The sequence below is a fragment of the Rhincodon typus genome, chromosome 25 (assembly GCF_021869965.1).
Source record: "Rhincodon typus isolate 14 chromosome 25, sRhiTyp1.1, whole genome shotgun sequence".
Taxonomy (NCBI): Eukaryota; Metazoa; Chordata; class Chondrichthyes; order Orectolobiformes; family Rhincodontidae; genus Rhincodon; species Rhincodon typus.
The window spans coordinates 3818130-3843373 of record NC_063356.1 but is presented as its reverse complement, the minus strand read 5'-3'; the positions used below and the strand labels follow the sequence as shown (position 1 = coordinate 3843373).

General features: G+C 41.2%; 1 protein-coding gene across 1 annotated transcript in view; it reads left to right on the top strand.

Moving 5' to 3' along the window:
- rhocb (ras homolog family member Cb) overlaps nt 1-25244 on the top strand; it is a 30450-nt gene that overhangs the window by 511 nt on the left and 4695 nt on the right. The window contains exons 2-4 of the mRNA XM_020514391.2: nt 20041-20198; nt 20796-20916; nt 23154-23284. Coding sequence (XP_020369980.1) covers nt 20043-20198; nt 20796-20916; nt 23154-23284 — 408 coding nt within the window. The 5' untranslated portion in view covers nt 20041-20042. The remainder of the gene's footprint in view (nt 1-20040; nt 20199-20795; nt 20917-23153; nt 23285-25244) is intronic.

Sequence of the window (25244 nt, the reverse complement as noted above, 5' to 3'; positions counted from 1 at the left end):
CGGGGGAGGGAGGGACCGAAAACAACCAGGGAAGGGCAACTGCTCCCGTTGGGGGAGGCTGTTTGGTTTTTAATGGAATGGGGGGAGGGGGTGTTTAATAAGTGGGGGGAGGGGAGAGGTAATGGGCTGCTTGACTTTGGGGGGTGGGGAGGAGGTTTGTTAAAGGGGTGAGGAAGGAGGCTGTTTTTCTGGGGTTTTTTTATTATTTTTATTATTATTATTATATTCTTTAGGAGGTGTTGGAGAGATGGGTATAATTGTCGGATACATGATCTTCCTCAACAGAGAGAGGGAATGATGTAGGCTGTGGTCGGAAAGCTGGCTGGCTCAGCAGGCGTGAGATAGGAGGCAAAATGTAGCGGTGGGAGAAAACTGGCTTGAGATCTTGGAAGAAGAGCTGAACACTAGTGGGTAGCTGGAAGTAAGTTGAGGGGGAGGTTGAGTGTATTTTGGGGTTGTAGGCTTCCCAGGGGGTGCTTACAGTTTTTTTGCTGAGGGTTTGAGTTATTGCATTTCAAATCCTGAGTTGAGAATGTCATTAACCTCTTGCTGATTTATTAATTTCAAAATGCTTTAAACTCAATTTGACAAATTAAGCCTAAACCCTTGGCTAGTGACAGCAAAGAGGGTTTCTGGTATAAGTCTTGATTCAGCTGTCCTTGCTGAAGTAACTTGTTTGTATAAATGTTTTGGGTGTGAATAGTTGTCTTTGTCCAAAATGGGACAGATTCCTTTGGGAAAGAAAAAGAAACTGGTAAAGATTTGGGTTAGTTGGTGGAAGCTGCTTTTTTTTTTGAAAATGGAAGGTGTGGGTCCATTGCTAAGTATTGTTGAAAGTACTTCAGTTGATCTAGTGCTGTTAGTGAATTATTGCCTTTTTTCACCCCCCTCAAGCATTTGCCTCCAGTTCCTTGGCATCAGTTATTCTAAGTCTTTTATTTCTGGTTTTGATCCCTCTAAGGAAAGTAGGTTGTCCTGACTTTGTGTAAACCTTGGATGCTGTTCAAATCCTTGTAGCTTTGTTCCTGCCCTATTTCTTTACCCCTAATCCCTTCTGACCTCTTGCATCATTGTCTAATTTTACCTTTTGGCTGGAATAACCTTTAAAACCCACCTTTGTATACTTTTGGTGACTTGGTCTTTAGCTCATGCTTTTGTTGCTTTTCTGCATTGATATAAATGTGAACCTTGAGTATCTAGTTCAATTATTGGATCCTGAATAATCTGCTAATTGTAATGCAGTTGATTTGGTTGCATTCTAAATTGTGATTATAATAAAGTTGAGGTAGGTAGTGAACACATTGTCCAGGAGATTCATCTGCCAAATGGATCTTGGCAACAAAGTTACTTAAGTTCATTTTGGGAACCTTGCTGAATAACTGTCAGCCAGGTTGTCTTTGAAGTCTTCCCTAGAGGAATTGTTGGAAATGCTTAGAATATTAGTCTCCTTGCATGCTTGAATGAGCTGTAGAGACTTGGTTAGGGCTTGATCACAACATCTGTCACTTTTTTTGGCTAAGGGATTTGTTTTCAGCTTGTTTGATCGGGTAGAAATTGGACTAGCACGGAGGAGTAGAAATTCCTGGTCTTTGACATCTAGTTGCCCTTCCTTAGGAAGGTAGGTGAGGAATTTGGGGTAAGGGCACTACTAGCTTTTTGTTCTTTGTTTGCAAACTCTCCTACCCATACCTGTGTTCACTTCTAGTATGAGTTACTGCACAGCAATTGGCACATAGTTAAATCTAGATCTTTTGGCAAGCAACTTATTTGTGTAGTTAGCAATTTAGAAAGTTCTAACTCTGCTAGATGCTTGGCAGGAATAATTTTGGAGACACTAGTGTGGGTGACCAAAAATTTGGTCAAGACACTTGAAAAGATGATCAGGAGTTTCTGAATCTTAGGGCCTTGGCTGTTAACTAAAGCAGTCACCAATATCGGAGCAATGTGAACACATACAAGACTTCGGGGTAGGAAGAGTGCAGGGATTTTGAAGCCTAAAGGAGTTGGAGAAGACTCTTAAATTCAGGCATCAGTAACCTAGTTTACAAAGGGCAAATGCTTTACAGGTTGAAGCAAAAGAAGTTACTGGAAAAAGCTCAGCAGGGCTGGCAGCATCTGAAGAGAAATCGTTAGCATTTAGGGTCCAGTGACCCTTTCTGACTTCTCTTCACAGCTGCTGCCAGACCTGAGTTTTTCCAGCAACTTATGTTTTTGTTTCTGACTTACAACATCTGCAGTTCTTTTGGTTTTTTACAGGTTGAAGTTGTGCTGTCTAACAGTTTGAATTTTCCCTTCGGCTACTGATACAATTTGCATTGTTTTGTGTTCTGCTTTGCATTGCAGGTGATGTCTTTTTCCTACAGGAAGAAGTTAAAATACTGTACATAATTCAGTCACTTATCAATCTGACCCTAACTATGTGTACAGTGTTTTGTGCTAAAGTCTAGTTTGTGCACTGATACAAATATATTTAATGCTTGACATGCAAAATAGAGGTAATTGGTATAGCTCGCTTTCTGCAGTAAAGCAGCAAATTATAACAATGAGGTCACCATTTGACACACTTAACTGTTCCTAGTTAATATGGGAGCTCTAAAGCATTCACAGCAGATTCATGTTCCCTTTTTAGGCAATTTTTACTACTTATGGGACAATGTAATCGTCAGGAACTCTAAAATGTTTGATTCTTTTAAAGTGAAGTAATTCTAGCAGTTATCTTGACCTAGAGCTAACCTTCAGACCTTTTGTATCCTATCTAAGACTGCTTGTTTCTATTGCAAAATATTGACCACCTCGGCCCCTCAGCTGTTGAAACTCATGGTTTAGTTGCCTCCCAGTTATAATTTTTGCATCTTCTTGCTGGCCTCCCAATCTCCTTAACCATGTTCTTGCTCCTGCAGGACCATAACCCATCAAATCTCAAACCATGGTTAAATATCTTTGTGTGTATTTTAATTCCTATCTCAGTTAATGCAGAGCTGTCTCTGCCCCATTTCTGGAGTGAGTGACTGCAGGTGGTGCCTGGTGCATTGCTCATCCCATTTCACATGCATTGAGAATAGCCACCTGTGCTGCCTGAAACTAAATTTATGTAGACCAAACTGGATATGGAATAGCAGACTGGTTAAATCCTCAAGTACCTTTTTTAGGTGTTTAAACAACTGGCTTTGCATTCTCGTATCCCACAAATTATTAGATTGAAGTAAGTTTCAAATTCTAGGTTTTTGGGGCTGTAACTGTAGTACTGTATCCACTGCCCTTCTGTTCTTGGTACAACTGTCTTATTTTTTTCCTTTCTTCAAATTTTTGTTAGAAATTTGCCTCTTTTCCAGGTTTGTAGGCTTCTGGCTCTTCCTGTCTTGCTATCAATTCCTGTAACTCTTTTTAACCTAGCCAACACTAGTAAAGTGTCTACGCAAGTTTAAGGTTTGAAAAAGTAATTGTGAATTGGTGAAATATAGCCTCAACTTGGTGGCTATATTTCATACAAATGCATTGCAGAAGAGTAGTCTATTTGTACACATGGCTGAAACCCACCATATGGCATCAGATGTCTGGCAGAGGAGGGCCCCCTCTTTCCTTGTCTAGTCCCTCTAAAGGAACAAGTGCTGCTTGCTCTGCAAGCTGTTCTGGCAGGGGCTGTTGGGAGGACTGGGAGTTGTCTTCCTGGTGTTGCACTGAGCTCGAGTCCTCAAAGGAGGAAAATAACTGAACAGCCTTGTAAATTTGTCCCTTGTGAATATATCTGTCCTGTCAATTGCCTTGTTTCTCTTTTTGAATTTTGTAGCGGGTGCACTCCTATTGTAGGAATTTTGGTTTCTGGAATAGAAATGGCAGCAGTCCAGTAACTGTCAGCCAGTTGGTGAGTGCACAGTTACAAATATAGTTGGGTGGGGTCAGTGTGCCTGTTGCTGTGGAATTCCCCGCCTTTGTTAAAGGAAATGGGCTGTCTGACCATTTCTTTTAATTTTACCACCCTGGAAAGTTACTAAAGGCTTTATTGTTTTGGATTTCCCATCCTAAAAGGCTGGCCTCCATTTCAGATTAATGCAACAGTTCAGATTCAGGTGCAAGGATTTCCTAAAAACTAATTCACCCCAATTAGTTTTGTTAAAATGTCTGTTCCTAGTCAGAGCAGATTCCAATTGCAGTGCTTGTTGGCTGTGTGAATGGTCCCTGTGCCGATGGCTGAAGAGGAAAGAAATCAATTCAGGTTCCAACTGATGACTAAGTATGTGTCAGTTGGCAGGATTGGAGTGGACAGCAATAAAAGGCTACTGACACTGCCCCATTCACATGTGAATAATGGCAAATTGTGCCGAGTGCTGCCAATGCTTAAACCATATGTCAGTAAGATTGAGTAAAAATTGAGAAACTTGAAGGGAGCTTTTTAAACTTTCCAGTGTGAAGTTTTTTAAAGCAAGTTTGACAAATGCAGAAACACAAATGGATGTTTGTGCCAGCAATGGATAAAGGTTGATTAGTCAGTTCCTGCTGCAGTGAAATTACAAAACAGGTTCTCTAAAAGGGCCCCACTTTGGATTAAAGCAGTTTGTTTGAAAATCTAATTACTGTTAGAATTTACTCTTTGTAGTCTTGGTTGCTACCAGATTAAGCAGATTTTAGTGACCTATATTTATCAATTGTCCTTAATGCATGCTGACAAAATGGACTGAATTAGAATTAAAAATGAGCTTTTTTCATAAGTGAGATGTGGTCATCTTGGAAAGCTTAGTGTGGAGCAAAAAAGCCCAAAAGGGTTCAGTTCCTGTAGTTCAGGGAGGTCCCTTTTTAATGCACAATGGTCCTTCAAGTCACCTAATCAGCTGCTAGCTTCTGACACGGTACCTAGTGGCCTATGGCTAATTACCTAGCACTATTAAAGTTGAGTCCCTCATCAAGGGATAGCATGGATACACAAATATAAGCTGCCTACTTTAACTTCTTTGCCTGGAATGCAACTGAAGGGAATAGGAAAACAGATGCCATCCTCTTCTGAAAGGATTAAATGGTGACAACTTTTGAGGTTAGTTCTAGGTAGCAGCATTATTTGACTCTTCAGAAGTTTGAGTGGAGTAAATAGTTAAAAGATGTATGTGGTTGGGAGAGTGGGAGTGAGGTCAGGTTGTAGTGGGTTACAATGAGACTATGTTGGTATTTGTGAATAATTCTCATCTGGCAGCAGTGTATTTTAAAATGGAGTTGGTTTAGTGGTCAAAATTAAACCTTTTTGAGGACGTTCTGGAATGTAGATGTGATTACAGGATCCAAAAGAAATGGAGTTGAGTGGGGTTGTGGAGATGAGTGAAATCATTAGATACACATTGTGTAACTCTACTGATTTTCAAGACAAATGTTAAAGTTGTGTTCTGCTTTCACAAGCATGGGTGTAAACTGAACTGTTAGTCTTAATTTTCAGTCACTTGTATTGTGCAGAGTTAAGAAAAGCTGTATAGTTATTCAAAATTGAAGGGTTACAACAGAAACTATCTGCTGATGAGGTTGGTAACCAGAAGGTACTAGTCTTTAAGGTAAGATCATGCAGTATAGAAAAGGTCCTTCTATTCTGCACTAACAAAAATGACTGTAGTGCCTGCTTCCAGCATTTGGCCCATAGCCTTGAATGTTATATCAAGTTGGAATTTTCCTGCCTCCCCTACCCTCCCAGGCAATGCATTCCAGACCCTTGGTGTGAAAATAATCCTCATCTGTCTAATCTTTACCTTAATTATACCTCTTGAACTATGGGGGACAGTTGCTATCAATTCTCCTGGCAATGCCTTTAACCTTGTACACCTTAAGTAGGTCCCCTCTTAGCATTCATTCTCTCTTTATTTTTTTAAGAGAACCTGAGCTTGTCCTGTGCCTCTTCATTGCTAAACTATTTCAACTCGGGCACCGTCCTGGTGAATTTCCTTGACACCCTGCCCCACTGTGTAATCGATCCTTCTGAAAGTGCAGTGACCAGAACTGTGCACAGCTAGGGTTTAACAAAAGGTTTTTTGTCCAGCTCCAACCTAACCTCCCTGCTCCTAATCTGCTATAAATGAAATGTTACCTTAAACAACACAGAACATGCCCTGGAATCTTCAGGGATCTGTGGGCAAACACCCAAAATCCCTCTTCCTGAGCTTACTTGTCTGGCCATTCTAGTATTGTTACTACTACCAAAGTGCATGACCTCACTTTTCGGGTTAAATTCCATCTGACTCCAGACTCTCCCTTGCTGTCAACCATCTGGCCAATCTTTGTCATCTGCAGCCGCTTGGCCCCACATTTTCTTGTATACGAGTCACAAAGAATAATGCACTTAGCCCTGATCCCTATGGTATGTCTGTTTTCTGCCACCATCCTATCTCCTACCACTAAGCTGAGTTTTGGATCACATGTGCTTTACCTTTGTCTCCCATGTGGGACATCTCCAAGTGATGATCAAACCATGTTTCTCCCAAGTTGAGATTAATTCTCTCCTTTAGAATTTTGTCCAGTAGGCTCCCTCCTACTGATGTGAAACTTGCTGACTTGTAATTCCCTGCCTTGTATCTCAAAGCACTAAGTGGAATCACATCAGCTATCCTCCTCCCTCTTGCACCTCCCCTGTGACTGGAGTTTAAAACTTTGGGTCAAAGCCTCTAATTTCTTCCCTTGTCTCTGACAGCAGCCTGGGCCAAATTGGCAAAATAATCAGGGTCACTTTCTTAATTGTCATCCATTGTTCTCAGCCTGCGATGGATCTTTTTGAAGATTCAATATCTACTTTAAAAAGGAGTTGGATAGCAATTTGACAATTGCTCAGCTACAAAAAGCAAGGACTAATTGGAATGGTCTTTCAGAACTTGACTGGGTTGAACAGGTCCCTGTGCTGATTCTGATTGGAAGAAATGTTGATCCATTCTCAGCTTGGGTTGTGCGGTTGGAGTTCCAGCTAAAGTGGAAACCAGAGGCTGTATTCATTGTAGCTGCCTAGTATCATGGGGAACCATAAACCAGCAGGTCCTAGATTATCCCCCAATGTGTGCTGAGTTAGTGATATTTGGTGAGAAATTTCTCAATCCCTCTTGGAGGGAAGGAAACAAACCAGTCTTATTGCTATCCCATAATTGTCCCTATTTGAGGATGATTGACAACACATTTAATTGCTTAATTTTTTACTTAACCTATTTTTCTAATCAACCTGGTGACATTAGACACCTGGAACAAGTGGGCCTTGAGCCCAGACCTCCCAGTTCAGGGGTAGTGACACTACCACCCTCAAGAGGCCCCTTGAATCACTAATTCCATTTTCTAACACTTCCAGTGAGGTATGGAGGCTGCTGGCCTTTGTAGAGTACAAGAAGGTTTGTGTTGGGGAAGATATAACATCAAAAGTTTAGTTTCAATTGACCTTTCCCTGTCAGTTTCCTCATCTTGCATTAGATGCTATATCAAAGCTGATGGCTTCACTTTGAATTATAGCAGCATATTATTGTATTTTATAGTTTAACTTGTGAAGTCTTGACTTGTACTTTGTGACTGAGGTACGTATTTTAACTTGTACCATGCATCCAGCTTATATTTGAGTGACAATTTGCTTATCTCTTCGTTTTGAAATGCATAGGTGGGACTTGCTGTCTAGGGCAACTGAAATACAACACTACAAGCTTTTATTTTTCAGTTGCCCTACTTTAAGGCTGGTTAGTAACATTTAAATCTTGTTCTCGATGAACTTTTCAATAGTTTAGTGCTGGAATTGAACTTGAATTGTATCCAAATGATTTCAGTACTATTTATAGATATGTTCTGACTTCCACTAGAATTCCATAAAACCTGTAGTAATATAAAATACAGCACTGGATGCAAGAAATCTGAAACAAGTTGCTGGAAGAACTGAACAGGTCTGGTGGCATCTCTGGAAAGTTTTTTTTAATGTTTTAATTCAGTGACCTTCAAAGGGTCAACAGACTTTATGCTAATTGTGGTTATCACTATAGATGCTGCCAGACCTGGTGATGCCCTATAGCTATTGCTATACTTCATCTTTACAGTTGGGGATGTTTAGAAATGCTGAAACAACTGAAAGTTATTGAAGTGAATTTGGATAAATGGGGATTCTTATTCACAGCTAATCAGATCCCTTGCTCAATGAAGTGTCCCTCAAGAGGAAAGACCTGGTGTTCATGAAGGACTTCAGTCCAAGATCAGTACATGTATGAAGCTACAACTTTTTTTGAGTAGAGTTTCAGAATTCAATAAAGGATAATAATCACTTGTGAACTTTAAATGACCTCCATCTAATCAAGAGCTAGGTGACCTCTTATTGATCGATCTTGGTACAAGAATTAGGTCTTGGTCCTTAAATGATCCTGTAGTTAATAATCTACTATGGAGTAGTGCTGTTCTTAATTTTGTGAGATGCATCTCAATTTGAGACCGTGTGGGATGTAAGTTTGAGATCTAAATTTGTTAACTGCTTTAATTGTACTTTGTTTTAGTGAGCCCCTTAAACTGTAGAAACCTATCCAGGTTTTGGGTATTTGGTGCTATTCTTGTCATGCTGTCTTCCACTCATTGAAGCTGGGTGAATCACCAGGTTTGGTAAGTGGGGGACATGCTAGGCTGTGACCGATAAAGTTAGTTTGGTTAATTGCAGTTCTGCTAATGGCCCATGGCACCTGGATGTTTGTTTTGAATGTCTGATTTGGTATGGTGGTCATGTCATAATGCAAAAGGTGCTATGATGAAAACAGGACGGTCTCCGAAGCCTGTAATGGTTTCCTACAGTATCATTATGGGTAGATTATTTCTGCAGTATTAGAGATGGCTGGTTTATGAATGCTGCAAGCCATGTATCTGGTGCAGTTAACCAACTAGTGCCTGATGTGACAGGTTTTAGAGAAAGATGAACATGACCCTAGCATGCTTACCCTATGGGTCAGTTGGCTTTAAGTGAGCCACTTGGTCTGAGTGGTAAATCGGTGCTATTCGGATGGATACTAAAGGTGCCATGGCATTTTTGACAGCTGTGGCCTGGCCAACTTTTCATTCCTAGACTAGAGTAACCATATAAATGCTGACACAGCAACTCCATCATACGAGCAACTGTCCAAGTATTCATATCTATTCAGCACTTTGTCACAATATAAATTTCTATCACCAAAGACTTCTGAAAGAACAGCATCAGTCACTTGTCTCAAATTGTCAGCAGCAATGACTGAGGATTTGTCATTGTGGAAATCAGAACCTCATTACCAGGCAACAATTTTGCAGACCAATTGGAAGTTGTCATTTGACCACTAGAGTATTTAGTTTCAAGCCAGTAGACCAATGCTAGAAAGGATTGTCAACTATAGTCACCATGAAAATGCAATGTGACTGCTCCCTGGTCTTGCCACCTTACATACAGGGCTGTTTATTTTGAGCTCAGTGAAGCTATAGGACAACTGGATTTTGTTGGGTGGCTACTTAAGCAGCTTGCTGGGAATTAAAAGAACAAAGTTCTTGTAGACAGGATGGACTTGGATCCAGAAGAGTTTGTTTACTGTACTGACTTTTCCTATTGTTAATTCATTAAGTACAGCCATATAGATGCTGATACTTGTGTAGTCCTAGTCTGTCTGATAACTAGTACCAGCAGTTTGCAGGGCTTATTGTAATAGTTGGATCATTCCCAACCTTGCTGAACACTTGCACCATGCCTGCTTCTGTAATTATAAATAGTGCACAGTAGCAAATGCCTTGGATTAAAGTTGTCTCAGCAAGTTAAAATTTATGAATCTTCTCTCTTAGCTACTTTATTGGATGGACTTGACACTTTGCTTCTGCATTGCCAAGCCCGATCATCATAGAATCCCTACAATGTAGAAACGGGCTATTTGGCCCAACAAGTCCACACTGCCTCAAAGCATCCCACCCAGATCCTTTCCCTGTAACCCCACACTTCCCATGGCTAAAGCACCTAACCCCCCACATCTGTGAACACTATGGGCAATTTAGCATTGCCAGTCCACCTAACTTGCATATTTTTGGACTGTGGGAGGAAACTGGAACACCCAGCAGAACCCCACTCAGTCATCTGAGTGGAATCAAACCTGGGTTCCTGATTCTTTCTGGGTCATTCCCCTGTGAAAGTGAACAGATGCTAGGCCTTTGACTCAAAAGGATTACCTTGGTCCTGCACTGTGCCCATCCGTTAGATTTTCCATGCCTGTTGGACTTATTGATTTGTGACTTTCCTGTGGTTCCATTTTACGGACTCAAACAGTTTGTTTCGGTCTTTGATCCATTAATGGGATGTAGGTGTTGCTGGCTAGTCCAATGTTGTTAATCCTCTCACTTTGCTCTGGTGACTTGTTCAGTGAGGCAGCTCACCACCTCTCTGCATTTTGTGTATAGAGATACCCACTGCTGTTGGTGAGGGAGTTTGCAGTGACAGTTGAACAGCAATAATTTGTCAGGATGTCCATAGAATCATGCAGCACTTAGGCCCATTAAGACTACTGCCAAACCTACACTAGTCCAGTTTCCTGTACAAGGCCTTAGCCCCAGATGGTGTCACTTGGAGGGAATTTGCATGTGATGTTTCCATGCATCTGTCCTGTCTCTTGTGCTAGAAAGGACTGTTCAAAGAGCCTTGGTGAGTTATACACTTGCATTAACTTGTACCACTTGCAAGATGCATGTGCTTTTGAAGGGTGAATATGTTGAGCTTCTCACTGGAGCTACCAGGTAAGTGAGTATTCTGCCATATTTTCCCACTTGTAGATGGCAAACCTGTAGATATTTTGAGTTCAGGAATAAATATCTTATTGCAGAATTCATAACAACTGAGCTACTTGTGAAGCAACAGTATTTATGACTCCTCCAGTTCAGATTCTGCTCAGTAGTAACTCCTCTGAATTTTAAAAGATTCAGTGATAGTTAGACTGTTCAGATCATTGCCTAGTGGCACAAATTTCCATTTCTTGGTCTAACCCTGGACACTGTGCCAATCTTGGTGTATGTGGCTTAGGGCTGCTTTGAGTCTCATTGCACTGAACATTGTGCAACCATAAACAACATGTCCTTCCTCACTTTAAGCAGGCTTGGAAGACTAGGATAACAAGGTGCAGAGCTGGATGAACACAGTGGGCCGAGCAGGAAAGCTGACGTTTCAGGTCTGGACCTTTTTTCTGAAGATGGGTCCAGACCTGAAACACCAGCTTTTCTGGTGCTGCGTGGCCCGCTGTGTTCATCCAGCTGTGCACCTTGTCCCAGATTCTCCAGCATCGGCAGTTTCCACTCTTTGGAAGAGTTGGTCCTGTTTTCAACACAAAGCCTTTGTATTACGGCATGACCACTATCAAATTCAGATTCAAAACACATCCAGAAAGTGCTGTTTACCATTAGCAAAACTGCAGTTAACCAACATGTAACCTTATTGGTCATGGCCCAACATAGCCCTCACTCACTCACCAAACCAGATGATCCACCCAGCTTCAATGACTGCAGGAGAGGATGCCAAGGATAGCACCCAAATACTTGAGTTGACTACTTGGTAAAGTCAAATCTATATTCATGCCATGTTTTGGCCTAGGACACTGCTGAGGAGCTCCTAAAGTCTCATCCTGCGCTGAGATGATTGACCTCTAGCAACTGTCAATCTGCCTACTATAGAGGCATCTGTCCATGCCTGTTGAGACCACCGCAAAGACCTTGTCAAGATGGGATTTGGCTATTTGAGGGTGCCCTTGTGTGGTGGCCACTACTAAATGGTGTAGATGTGTACTTGAATTGCACATTCTATTCTGGTATCCCCAAGGTGCTGTGGGCCACCAGAATTTTTCTACAAACTAGTGGCCTGGTATATTATTCAACTCAAATTTTAAACAGGGGATCAGCCCTGTTGCAATGAAGGGTGCAGGTGACCTTACCAGTAGCAGCACCAAAGTGTCAACCTAATGAAGCTGCAAAACAGGATTATGCCCATGCCAAATATTCAAAGCAGCAATTCAAGTACAAAACTCTTAAACACAACTGACTGATCCAATATAAGCTCAGCAGCCCTGCCATATCCAGTTGTGAATAGTCACTGACCAACATCTTACTGCAGGTGTCTCCACAAATATCACCGACATTGTTGCAAATGCTTTATCCTTTTGTTTTTGCACCATAGTCAGCTGGAGATGCTGTCTCTACCTCCTAAAGGTATGCAGCATCACCAGTATCTCAGCCAATTCTGTTTGCTTCATATGATGGCAAGATATGGCTGGAGACTGTCTTGAACACTTTGGCAATAATCCTGATGGCATGTACCCCAAACTTGAAGGAAGATAGTTGTGGTTTTTGGAAGTCTGTTCTCATCCTCTGGGTATCACTAAATGTTCGTCAGTTATTTCTTCAACACAGACATCAGCTGCTTCAGTAACCTTTCATTAAGTTTAGAAGTGGCAATGTTAGTTCCCTTTTCTGATTTCAGATACTAAAGTAGTTACTATCCAAATACGGTAAGACCTGGGCACAGTCCAGGCTTGGACCAACCAGCAAATAGCATTCATTCCAAATGCCAAACAATGACCTGAGCAAATCTAACCATTGCCCTTTGACAGTTATACACTATCACTGAATCCCTCTGTCAACATTCTGGGAGATATCATTGACCAGAATTTGAACTGGACTAGCAATATAATAATAGCTACTTTTAACAGGCCAGAGGCTAAGAATTCCACAGCAAGTAACTTGACTTCCTAGAGTCTGTCCACCACAAGCCAGGTGTGATGCAATACTCTCCTCTTGCCTAGATGCATGTAGTTCCAGCATCTCAAACTTTAATTGTCTTGTCTATAAGAGCCTGCTTGGTGGACAGCGCATGCACAATTTCACTGCCTTGTATTGATGTCAGCAGCAGTGGACCATCTACAACATGCAATGCAGCTTCAAATGTTCAACAAATGACCACTATCATTTAAGGACCAGGATGGCCAACATAATCATCACTCGTGCAAATTCCCCTCATGTTGGTCATGCTGTCAGTGAGCTTAATGTCACTGGGAGGGGGGAGGGGAATGTTGGTGTATTATCAAGGATATAATAGAGCATTAAGTACATAATACATTGAAGTAGAGTAGCGTGGCCCAAATGAAGAGTTGTGCATTACAAATTTATTACATTGAGGTAGCACGCAGCATAGATAAAGGAGAACCAGTAGATGTATTACACTTAGATTTCCAAAATTTAGATAAGGTACTGCACAAGCCTACTTGACCTCCATGGTGTTGGAGGTAGTGATTAGCATGGAAGATTGGCTAACTAGACATTTGGGCTAGAAGGTACTTTCAGGATGGTAGATTAATGGAGTGTCACAAGAACAGTGGGAGCACACCTCATTAATGTATCAACCTCCATGGAAATGAGTTTGCACATAACTTGAGTGGAAAGGCAGGTAGTGAGGATGATGACATCTGGATAGAGGTTAAGTGGGCATAAACATTACAGATGTAATTATAATGGGAAAATCAAATGTTATGCACTTAACAGGAAAAATGCAAGATGGATATTCTTTAAATGGAGAGACTGCAGAACAGCACCCTGAAATTCTAGTGCTGCAGGGGCATGAATTGCAAAAAGCTAGCTGCCAAGTTTGGTGGGTAATGGTGAAGGCAAATGGACTGATCTTATTTTGAAGAGACTGGAGTATTAAAAATGCTTGGCTAAAACTGTACAAGGCATGTGTCAGACCACACCTGAATGAAGTTTTGGCAAGAAAGTGAAGCTCTGCTGTCATCTTATTGAATGGCAGAGCAGCCTAGGTGGGCCAATAACCTACTTCAGCTCTTGTCGTGGTATAAGGTGCTGAGGCCATTTTATGACATCCTTGCCTCTGCTCCAGATTTCTAACTTGCACAGATTGAGACTGGGGAGCTCTTCTCTGCTAAGCAGGTTGAATAGGCATTAATTTAACTGATGCCAGTTGGTGAGTTGCAGTGTACTAACTAATCCAAGTTAGCAAAAGATGGCTAGTCTATTTGACACTAGTTTAATGTGCAGTTACAACTATTACTCGTGGGCTTTGAGTATCTGATCAATACACTTTTAAAAACTAAACTCTGACTTAGTGCACTAAGATGCAGACTACAAGCATGTACAAATTGACATTGGGTGGCATTGCAACCACCATCTTGTCAATATTCCACTTGCATCCTGTCATCATGGGAGCAGCAGTAGGCTTTGGTCCATCAGATCTTCTCAGCTGTTCAAATGATTGACTGATCAATCTGCTGACTCTTGACTTTACTGTCTTTCCCCATATTCCTAGATTCCATAAGGAATAAAAATCTCAACCTTTTTTGCAATAAAGAATTTGAAAGACCTTCTGGATTCCTCATCTGGCCTAACTGGCTGAGTCATTACTTGGAGTTTTTTAAAAGCATAGATGCTGGAAATCTGAAGCAAATTGCTGGAAAATCTCAGGTCTGGCAGCATCTGGAGAGAAATCAATGTTTTGGGTCCAGTGACCCTTCATTGGAATGCCATTGACTAATCCTAGACTCCAAGCGGAGTCAATCCCTCACTATTTACCTGGTCAAGCCCCCTAAAGCTATTGCCTTTCAATGAAGTCACCTAACTTTAACTCCAATGTGTAGAGGCTCAGCCTTCCTTCATTTTAAAAATGACTCTCTCCATATCCAGGATCAACCTAATGAATCTCTTCATTATCTTAAACTACCTCCAATGGCAGTATAACTTCCTTTTTAAGCAACCCAAAGGTGTTCGGTATTCCAGATGTGGTCTAACCACTGCCTTGTATAATTTTAGAAAGACCTCCTATTTTTTCATTTGCATTGAAGTAAAGGCTGACATTCTATTTGTCTTCCCTAATGCATGTTTTACACTTGCATAATGTAAAGCTCGCATCTCCCCATTCCTCTGTACTTCAGCTTTCTGCAGGTTTTCCACACTCTAATAACATTTCAGCTGCTCTCTTGCCAAACTGCATGTTATGTTCCATCTAAGTTTGGTCACTCAACCTGTCTGTATCCATCAGCTTGGTGTTGTCCTCACTGCTTGCTTTCCCACCTAGTTATCATCCACAAGCTTGGTGATAGTTTGTCAGGCTAAGTGGCACTAGCACTAATCCCTATAGTACCTCACTTAAGTTGCCATCCTGAAAATGCTCCCTTTATCCCATCTCTTGGTAATAGCTAACCTATTTTCCCCCAAACCTGCAATGGTAACTATTACCCCCAAAACAATGGGCTCTTGAGATACTGTGCACAAAGCTACTTTGGGAAATCGAAATGTACTGGTATTCCCCTTTATCTTGTTACTACTAAGAATTTGAATTTATTTGAAGCATAAGTTTTCCTTCATGGAGACATGGTGTCTCTGCTTGATCGTATGTATTTGTAGATGCTTTGCTATTGCATCCATTAAGACACTAGCCTTTTTCCCCAACAATGTTAAGCTAACTAGCCTGCTTTTGTCTCCTGTTTTAAGGGTGCTACATTGGCAGCTTTCAGACTGCTGAGTTTTTCAGAACCTAACCCTTCCTCCTTTTTTATTTTGAGAAGCTTGCATGATGAGCATTGTGATCTGCTAGGGTGCTTTATTGAGGCCTTTTTTTTAAATGGAGTGTTGTGGACTGAGATGGAAATTACTTGTGACAGCCTGAGCACACTGGAAGTTTTTTGTCATTAAATTCCTCTACAAGCAATGTGAAGGGAAACCTTGAGGGTTGATCTGTAAAGATGTGGCTACCAGTGAGTATTTTTTTAGAACATTCAGTGTTGGAATTGTTGCAAGGCTGCAATCCAAAACAAACTTGATTCTCCATTTACTGTAAGACTGGAAAATCTTTGTGGCCTGGCCAGTTTCGTGACTACATAATTAAAACCTTGTCTGCAGTGAAGAAGGCAACTGACTTGGCCGGCTGGTGTTCTTACTTCTGCTTTGGGAGTTGGGTTATCTGCAGGTTACGCAGGAAGTGTTTTGGCTAAACTATTCCATGTAGTTGTCCAAATTTAAATCCTCCAATTGCAGGGTTTCCCTGTGCCAGCACATCAGCCTGGTTTCACTCTATCTCCTCAGTAACACTGATTTTTATCCTAATCCTCAGTACAGCTGCCTTCTTGCATCATCCTTGGTTTGGTTTTTATCAAACCTTTTGGTATAGATCAGCAATCTACATTACCAGTAGCTTTTGTAGCTGAAGTTTATTTTATCCTGCTGTATTTTTTTTAACTGGAGTTGGATATTTTGGCTGTTTGAGACTACTATTTTTTAGTATGCTTAAATTCTGACCACCTCTTCAAATTGTCAGCATTTGAGCAGCTATTGTCTTCAGGAAAGAAAGTGAACCTAATCCTATAGTCACCAGTTATCTACAGCACATACAAGGCACAAATCGAGCCTGATGGAATGTTCACCTCTTGTCTGTATTAGTGTAGGTCTAAGATTAATCTATCTTGATGCCATCTAGTATTAAGCAGCTCACTTGACTGGAACATAATGCAGCATCTTCAATATTTCACTGCCTCCACTAGAGTGCATACAAAGGTATAGTTGCCATGGGCCTAACAAGCCATAGGCAGTGTTCTGAGATGACTGGAGGTGATTTAATCTGAGGGCACCTTGAGCAAGCAGAGGCTGAGAAGGAGTCTTGTGTGGTAATCAGTGTAGGAATTGAACCACACTTTTTTTGTAATCACTCAGCATTGCAAACTGGCTGTCCAGCCAACCCACTGTAGCAGCAATGTACCACTACACTATTCACTACAGTAACCTACCAAGGCTGCTTTGACCACACCTTTAAACTTGTAATGCCATGGCATTACAAGGGTAGCAAATGTACAGGAACACAACTTGCACCTTCAGGCTACACAACATCCTGATTGGAACTATTGCCTTTTAGTTTTGGGTCATTCAGTCAAAATCCCAGAACTCCCATCATCCCTGGACATACTATACCCATAGACTGGAGTCCCACCCCCACTCCCAAAAAACTCTGGGATAAAGGGGACTTAATTGGACATAAAGGTTTTTCTGCATTAACCAGCATAAAGGTATGGGTTGCTAGGTATTGCCTTCTCTTCCCTGCTCAAGAAACACATGCCTTTCTTTAGTTTTGAAGATGCTGCAAATAATTTAAGGTTAATTTTAATTATTCTAAATGGTATGGTTAGACTGTAGGAAGCCTTTTGAGCTAGACCCTATGTGTACTCATTGAGCAATTGACAGCTACTTGATTTAAGAAACATGAGCTTTACTTTTTACCCCTCCCTTCAGACTTTATCTACTTGAGTTTAATTGTCTATTGCTGTAACTAAATGTGAACTTGGTGGACCCTGGACTATCCCAAGGACTATGAACATGTCCTAATATTCCCCTTACCAGTTCTTGCAATTGTTCTGACGGTGAAAAGCAACTGCCACATGCTTGGCAATAAGTGAGGATGGCCAACTTTTCTTACCACCTGGTCTTATTGGAATTGAAGTACCTTTCCACCTCTAGCCTTTCACTACAGGGCCATCAAAATTGCTTGCACTAAAGGAGTAGCAGAACTTCTTTGCCTTTCAGTTAAAATGCTTTTTAAACAATTGGCACTGAGCTTTTCTTTATGCAGCTGTGACTGTTTGCACTGGGGTTAAAGATGGAACAGTGGAATTAAATTACTTCCTGGAAGATTAACTTCTCTTGGCTATAGGTATGAAGGTTTGTAATTCCTGGTGCTGCTTGGATCAGGTGATCCTCCCTCTGCTGAGTTGGCATATATCTCCTGAAATCCAGCACTTGTTCCTGGTCTAACACCATAAGTAATGGTGTTTCTGACTCACAGCTGTAACTTGAAAAATTTGGTCTCTTCTGAGAATAAAATAGACTACATAGTAAGATGAGAGAAACTTGCGGGGGCTGCTTCTGGATGGTGTAACTGTTGATTTTTAGTGCTAATCTGTAGACTCTGTCCTTGAGTATGAAAGGAGACAATTTAAATTAACTTTTCTCTGGACATTGAGGGATGGGTAGGAAGCAGTATGGGAATTCACTGGTATATTGGCCAATAACTCAGTTTTCTTCTGTCAAAGGATTAATGTCATTAACATGTTTACAGATTGACTACCGTTACTTCCAGTAGTTCATATTGCAAACAGTTCTGGTCATTGCTCCTACCAGAACAATGTGGATGCTTTGGAGAGGGGGCAAAATTTGCCAGGATGTTGCCTAATATTGGGGATAGTTTCTATGAAGAAACGTTGGTTAGATGGTTTGTTTTCAATGGAATGCAGGAGGTTGAAGGCAACCTGATAAAAGTTTATAAGACTGAATGGCATTGATAGAGTAGAGAGGCCTTTTCCCATGGTGGAGGGGTCAGTTACTAGGGGGTACCAGTTCAGGGCAGGGTGTTGAGATGAGACATCCCAATCACAAAGGGGACAGTCTGCTGCCAGAGGTGGAAGCAGATAATAACAGCATTCAAGAAGCACCTTGATGCCTACACCTATAAAAATGGAGTAGAAGGATAGATCCTGTAGGGTAAGACACTTCTAGTGTGGAAGGGCAAAATGTATGGACATACCCTTGGAAGGCCAAAGGGCCTGTTCCTGTGCTGTATTTTTGTTTGGTTTTTTCAAAAACAAAATGACCACTTCAAAAAACCTAATTGCAGTCATTTTGGGAGCTTGTAAGCTGTGAATATCACTGCCAAACCTAAGCATAGTCAAATGAGACTTGAATTTCCTTCCCTCAAGAGGCTTTGACTTCAGGCCTGCAATAAACAGACCCAGCTAATTACATAAGTCTGTGGCAATAGAAAATTTAGGAGTTTGAGTTATGTTGCCTTTTTGTAATTTTCTTGCCTACTAGAACATAGGGACAGAAATAGACCATTCAGTCCCTCAAACCTGTCTTGGCATTTTACCAAGATCATTGGGCAGATCAGGCTTCTAACTCTTCATGCCAGCTCCTCAACCCTTTGATTTTTGAAATCCATCTCTTTGAATGCTTTCGGTGATCCAGCCTCTGCAACTGTCTGGGATAGACTGTTCCAGACAGTTGCTTTCTATAGAATTCCTTTGCATCTTCATAACTTAACCCTGTTTTAAGCTTCAATTTTGAGCAGTCCTGAGTGTTTGGCAGATGTAGTGACCCACAACTTTAAGAATTAGTTTTAAACACTAGAGGTGTTAGTACAGAAGTCTAAGGGCTATTTAAAGTTCAGAGTGGCAAGATTGTGGCTGATCTGTCTGGGTTTCACCACTTTTTGTTTCTTGCCATTCCTCAGCAGTCAACTCTCTATTTCAAAAAAGTCTTGTCTGTAACCCTATCACTGTAGAATAGCTTCCTGTCAGTATTCTGCATCCACTTGTTCCACCCTAAAAGTTGACACAAGTGACATCTTTTAAAAGTTCAATAACCAGCAACATTACATGCCTATGTTGTAGCAAGATACCACTGAAGAACAAAAATTATCAAACCAGCTTCAACCTGGTATCTGACCTGTCCAGTAATAACTGCAGCTGGAATCATAATACTATTGTGACTCTGGATTTTGTTAATGTTTCTAAATGTCCTGATAATGTATCATGGCATTTTCCCAATGACAAATGTTAGGCCAGTTAGCCTATAACTTTCCTGTCTCCTGCTCTGCTGTTGAACAGGACGTCACTGTCAATTTTCCAACCCACTGGAGCCCTTGGTTGAGTTCTAGAATATCTTGACCAATGCCTGTGCTATTTCTGTAGCCATTTCCTTTTTTAAAGCCATTGAATGCAGGCTATCGGATCCTGGTGATCTGTCAGTCTTCAGTTCCATTTTATTGCCAGAGACTCAGATCCTCAATAGGAACTGTTACAGGATCGCTTAACCCAACAGCACCTTACTTCTCTTTGGGATGTTTGGTGTCTATATCATGAAGACAAGCAAAATAGTGACTCATTTCCCTCACTGTAGAAAGTTCAAAAATAAACACTCTTCATCCAGATAGAAATACAGTTCTTCCTCTAAACTGGTTTGCTTTTTTCAGTCATTTTTCTTTGGTAATTCCATTGTTTAGCTTTCCAGGGTCTTACTAATTTTTATCATCCTCTCTAGATATGGCAGCCATTCGGAAAAAGTTGGTTATTGTTGGAGATGGTGCTTGTGGCAAAACATGTCTTCTAATTGTGTTCAGTAAGGATCAGTTTCCTGAAGTTTATGTACCAACTGTCTTTGAAAACTACATTGCAGACATTGAAGTGGATGGCAAACAGGTGAGTTGGATAAAGGCACGTCATTGCCAACAAATGCCAGACTTGCTGCTCTAGACTTGTTTTTAAATCTGAGTCCTGAATTGTAGTTGCCTGTTGCATGTTAATGTTGTAGCTAGTTTATCCTTTCCTATTAAGTGAAATGTGCATTCCTATTTTAAGCTATAAACCTTACTTTGTGTTGAGCTTGTGGCAAAGATACTAGGACTAGCTAATTTAAATGCTTCTGTAGAAATGGGGACCTATCCAGGTGTGGAACTGGAGCATATTTTGAGGGCTAGGGGAGGAGTGGGCTCAAGGCCTTTGATTTGAACCATTGAATGGGAGCAAAGCCACTGGTTCAACCTATCCTTCTACTCAAAAGGTGACCCTACTGCAGTCGTCTAATGCTTCATGCAATGTCTCAAGTCTTTACATGCCAAGAGAATATAACTCCTTTGTTTGCCATGCCAGTCCAGTGGTAAATGAGCTGTAAGATTGAGTCTTGGAAATTACAAAATTACTGTTGCTTGTATATTCATTGAGCTTACTTTTTAAGTAAACTTAAATCTGTAGGATGGATAACATGTGCTCTAAAATGATAAATTGCCCTCCCTGCAGGTTGAACTTGCACTCTGGGATACAGCTGGACAAGAAGACTATGATAGACTCCGACCACTCTCCTACCCTGACACAGATGTTATTCTAATGTGTTTCTCAATTGATAGTCCTGACAGCTTGGGTAGGTTTGGATTTCATATTTTGCCTATAGAAGCATCAAACATAGAACAATACAGCACAGTACTGGCCCTTCAGCCCACTTGTGCTGACCTATTATCCTACCCTTAAGATCACTATCCTGCATACCCTTCATCTTACTATCATCCATGTGCCTATATGAGAGTTGCTTAAATGTCCCTAATGTATCTGACTCTACTACCATCACTGGCATTGCATTTCACACGCACCACTGTGTAAAGAACCTGCCTCTGACATCTCCCCTATACCTTCGCCCAGTCACCTTTAAAATTATGCCATTGTGATAGCTATTTCTGCCTTGGGGGGAAGTCTCTGGCAATTCCTCCCCCCCCCCCATATGCCTCATCTTGTACACCTCTATCAAGTCACCTGTTATCCTCTTTCTCCAATGAGAAGCCCTAGCTCCCTCAGCCTTTCCTCAAGACTTGCCCTCCAGTCCAGGCAGCATCCTGGTAAATCTCCTCTGTATTCTCTTTAAAGTTTCCACATCCTTCCTATAATGAGATGACCAGAACTGAACACAATATTCCAAGTGTCATCTAACCAGGGTTTTATAGAGCTGCAGGATAACCTTGCAGCTATTTTAAACTCGAGTCCCCTGTCAATGAAAGCCAGCATACTATACGCTGCCATAACCTATCAACTTGGGTGGCAACTTTGAGGGGTCTATGGATGTGACCCAAAGATCCCTCTGTTCCTCCACACTGCCAAGAAACCTGCCATTAACCCTGTATTCAAGTTTGACCTTCAAAATGAATGACTTTACACTTTTCCAAGTTGAATTCCATCTGCCACTACTTTGCCCAGCTCTGCATCCTGTCAATGCCCTATTACAACCGAAGATAGCCCTCCACACTATCCACAACTCCATTAACCTTCGTGTCATCGGCAAACTTACTAACCCACCTTCCACTTTCTCATCCAAGTCTTTTTATAAAGATCACAGAGCAGAGGTCCCAGAACAGATCCTTGTGGAACTCCACTAGTCAGAGCTCCAGGCTGAATACTTTCCATCTACTACCATCCTCCTAGTTAGCTTTGTATCCAGACAGCCAAATTTCCCTGAATCCCATGCCTCCTTACTTTCTGAATGAGCCTACCATGGGGAACCTTATCAAATGCCTTGCTAAAATTCATACACCACATTCACTGCTTCACCTTGATGTTTTGCCACATCCTCAAAGAATTCAATAAGGCATGACCTGCAACCCCCCTGCCACCCACCCACCCACCCAACCAACCAAAGCTATGCTGACTATTTCTAATTGAACTGTGCTTTTCCAAAATCATAAATACTATCTCTCAGAATCCTCTCCAATAACTTGCCCACCACAGAAGAAAGGACTGACTGGTCTGTAGTTCCCTTATCCCTGTTCTCTTGAACAAGGAATAACCTTTGCCACCCTCTAATCATCTGGTGGTACTCCAGTGGACAGTGAAGATGCAAAGATCATTGCCAAAGGTGCAGCAATCTCTTCCCTCACTTCCTGTAGAAACCTTGGGTATATCTCGGTCTGGCCCAGGGGACTTGTCTGTCCTCGTTTTTCAACTTTTCTCTCCTAACAACCTGTTTGAGCATATCAGTCCTCACTACAAGGTCCCTTTCACCGGTGAATACTGAAGCAAAGTATTCATTAATGACATCCCCACCACCTCTGACTCCATGTACAAGTTCCCTCTACTATCCCTGATTGGCCTTACCCTCACTCTAGCCATCTTCTTGTTCCTCCCACATTAGAATGCCTTGGGATTTTCCTTAATCCTACTTGCCAAGGCTTTTTTGTGTCTCCTTGTAGCTCTTAAGTCCATTCTTCAGTTCCTTCCTGGCTACCTTGTAACCCTTGACCCCGTCTTTGTTTCCTCCAACCTTTTAAGCTTCCATCTTCCACTTGACTAGATGTTCCACATGTCTTGTCATCCAAGGTTCCTTCTTGCCTCAGTGGGACAAACCTTTCCAGCATTTGCAGCAAGTGCTCTTAAACTTCCACATTGTTGTGCATTTTGTTGAGAATGTCTGTTCCCAATTTATGCTCTGCAGTTCCTGCCTAATAGCATTGTAATCCCCCTCCCTAATTAAATAATTGGCAGTAATTCTAACCAGTAATCATACTATAACATTGGTTTTACATTATCCAGGTTATTTGTATAATCTATTATATAGTATTTTAGCTGTAGAAAAATTCAACTTTGAAAATCACTGACCAAATAACTCTCCCACAGAAAATATTCCTGAAAAGTGGACACCTGAAGTGAAGCATTTTTGTCCAAGTGTGCCTATAATTCTAGTTGGAAACAAGAAGGATTTGAGAAATGATGAGAATACAAGAAAAGAACTTGCAAAAATGAAACAGGTGAGAATTCCCTGTCATCCTGATCTCTAGTGAGTAGAGCAATTTACATGTGTAATGAATGGCCATATTTTTTGACAAGTTGTACAGTTAGTTGGCAAATGTGCTCCTTTCTGCACTCCAATAATTTCAATTCTTGATTTTTGTTCCTGTACTCTTCAAATGTGGTACACCAATAGCTAATATTACTAAGAGAATTACATTCTCTTTTTAATCAGGGATTACAGTAACTCAATTTTACATCCTTCAGTGTAGAAGCTCATGATGAGTGGTTTGCATCTCACTCCCCTTTGGAAAGCTCCAGTAAAGCCCTGTAGTCTTGTGCCAATGTGTTGTCATTTTTTCCATGGTTATGGTGCTGAATTTAAATTGGCCTGAACAACACTCCAAAACCAGCTCACCTGTACTTTCTGATCTGGAGTAATGCATGTCAGCTATGATCTAATTGCATGGCAAAAGCAGCTGAGTGCTCTGCTGCCTTCTGTCTCCTCTTGCCTTGCTGCTCTTGTCTTCAAGAGACCCAATTAAAATTTTTAGGTCACCAAGAACTAGTGTAGATATCAGCTGAGACTGGAGGAGTTGCTCAAGCAAGACCTCTGAGCAACACTAAATCAAATGTTTAACAAAATCAGAAATTGGAAAATCTCAGCAAGTCTGGCAGCACCTGTAAAGGAAAAAATCAGTAATGTTTCAGGTCTGATGACCATTCCTCAACTAAGCCTTTCCAGCAACTTCCATTTTAGTTCCTGATTTTACAGACTCTGCAGTTCTTTTGGTTTTTAAATCAAATGTTGCCTTTCCAGAGGCCCAGTATATGGAAGAATTCAATTGCTTCATGGTTCCTTCCATCTGCTTTTTAATCCATGAGCAGGTCTCCAATAGGATTGCTTGTTTTTGGTGTACTAGTCCCATATGATGACCAATAGAACCTGCTTGGATCCATGCTGCACTCAGTTTTGGAAAAAGCTTGTAAATTAGCTTTAGCTGAAAACAAGCTGTCTATCCTGCAACTGAACAAGTAGTTTTGTAAGTGGCTTGGAGTTCCTCATTGTAGAACTATCTGAATATCCAGTTGGAGGCTGTTTGGATCCCACTTAAGCAAATTTATAGCAGCTGAAAAATCCCTTCTGACCTTTGGGGATGGTAGCTAAATTATTTTTCTAATTTACTGCAATCTCTACTTAGACTTGGCAACTAGCATTTAACAAGTCAAATAAAATTTTCTTGTAATCAGTCAGAGCTAATTGGTGGTACCCTTTGTCTTCAATCTTGACTAGTTTAGTTAAATCTGGATGATTTTTGAGATGCCAGAGACTGGATTTAGGTCTCTACCTAATGGTTTGCCACATTAAATACTAACACTTTTGCCTTGAATTTTTTAGTGACAGTTATGGAACTACAGCTATTTGCTGTAAAGCTGGTTATCCATAATCTAGCTACATTTACTGTTCTCCACTTCCTGCAACACTGCTTCTGGATGAATCAAAGTTGATGTCATTGGCTTGAAACTGTTGTAAGCTTAAAAACCATGACACTCGATATCTGTCAACCTTTATTTCAGAAGGTGTCATTGCTGGACAAATGCGCCTGCCTGCATTTTCAACAGTCATTGTTTGACAGTACCTTAACCATTCTACTGTCCAATACACAATTCAAGATCTTCCTGTAGTGTTAATTTCTCCAGGTTGTGGGGGGGAAGAGGAGAGATGTAAAGACTTTTATTTTGCATCCTTTTTTGTCATATGAAAATGTTTTGGGATTCTGGGAAAAGTGGTGATTGGGTTTAATTGAGAGCTCTTTGAAAGTTGGCCTAGTACAATGGGTTAAATAACCGCTTGCACTAAGGGTTCTATTTGCTGATCATTTCCTCTTCTCCCTCCCCCCCCCCCCCCACCCGGCGAAACTAACACTACCCCGTACCCGGCCCCCCTATCTCCTGCGTCGTTTGTCTGTTCGTGTTTTT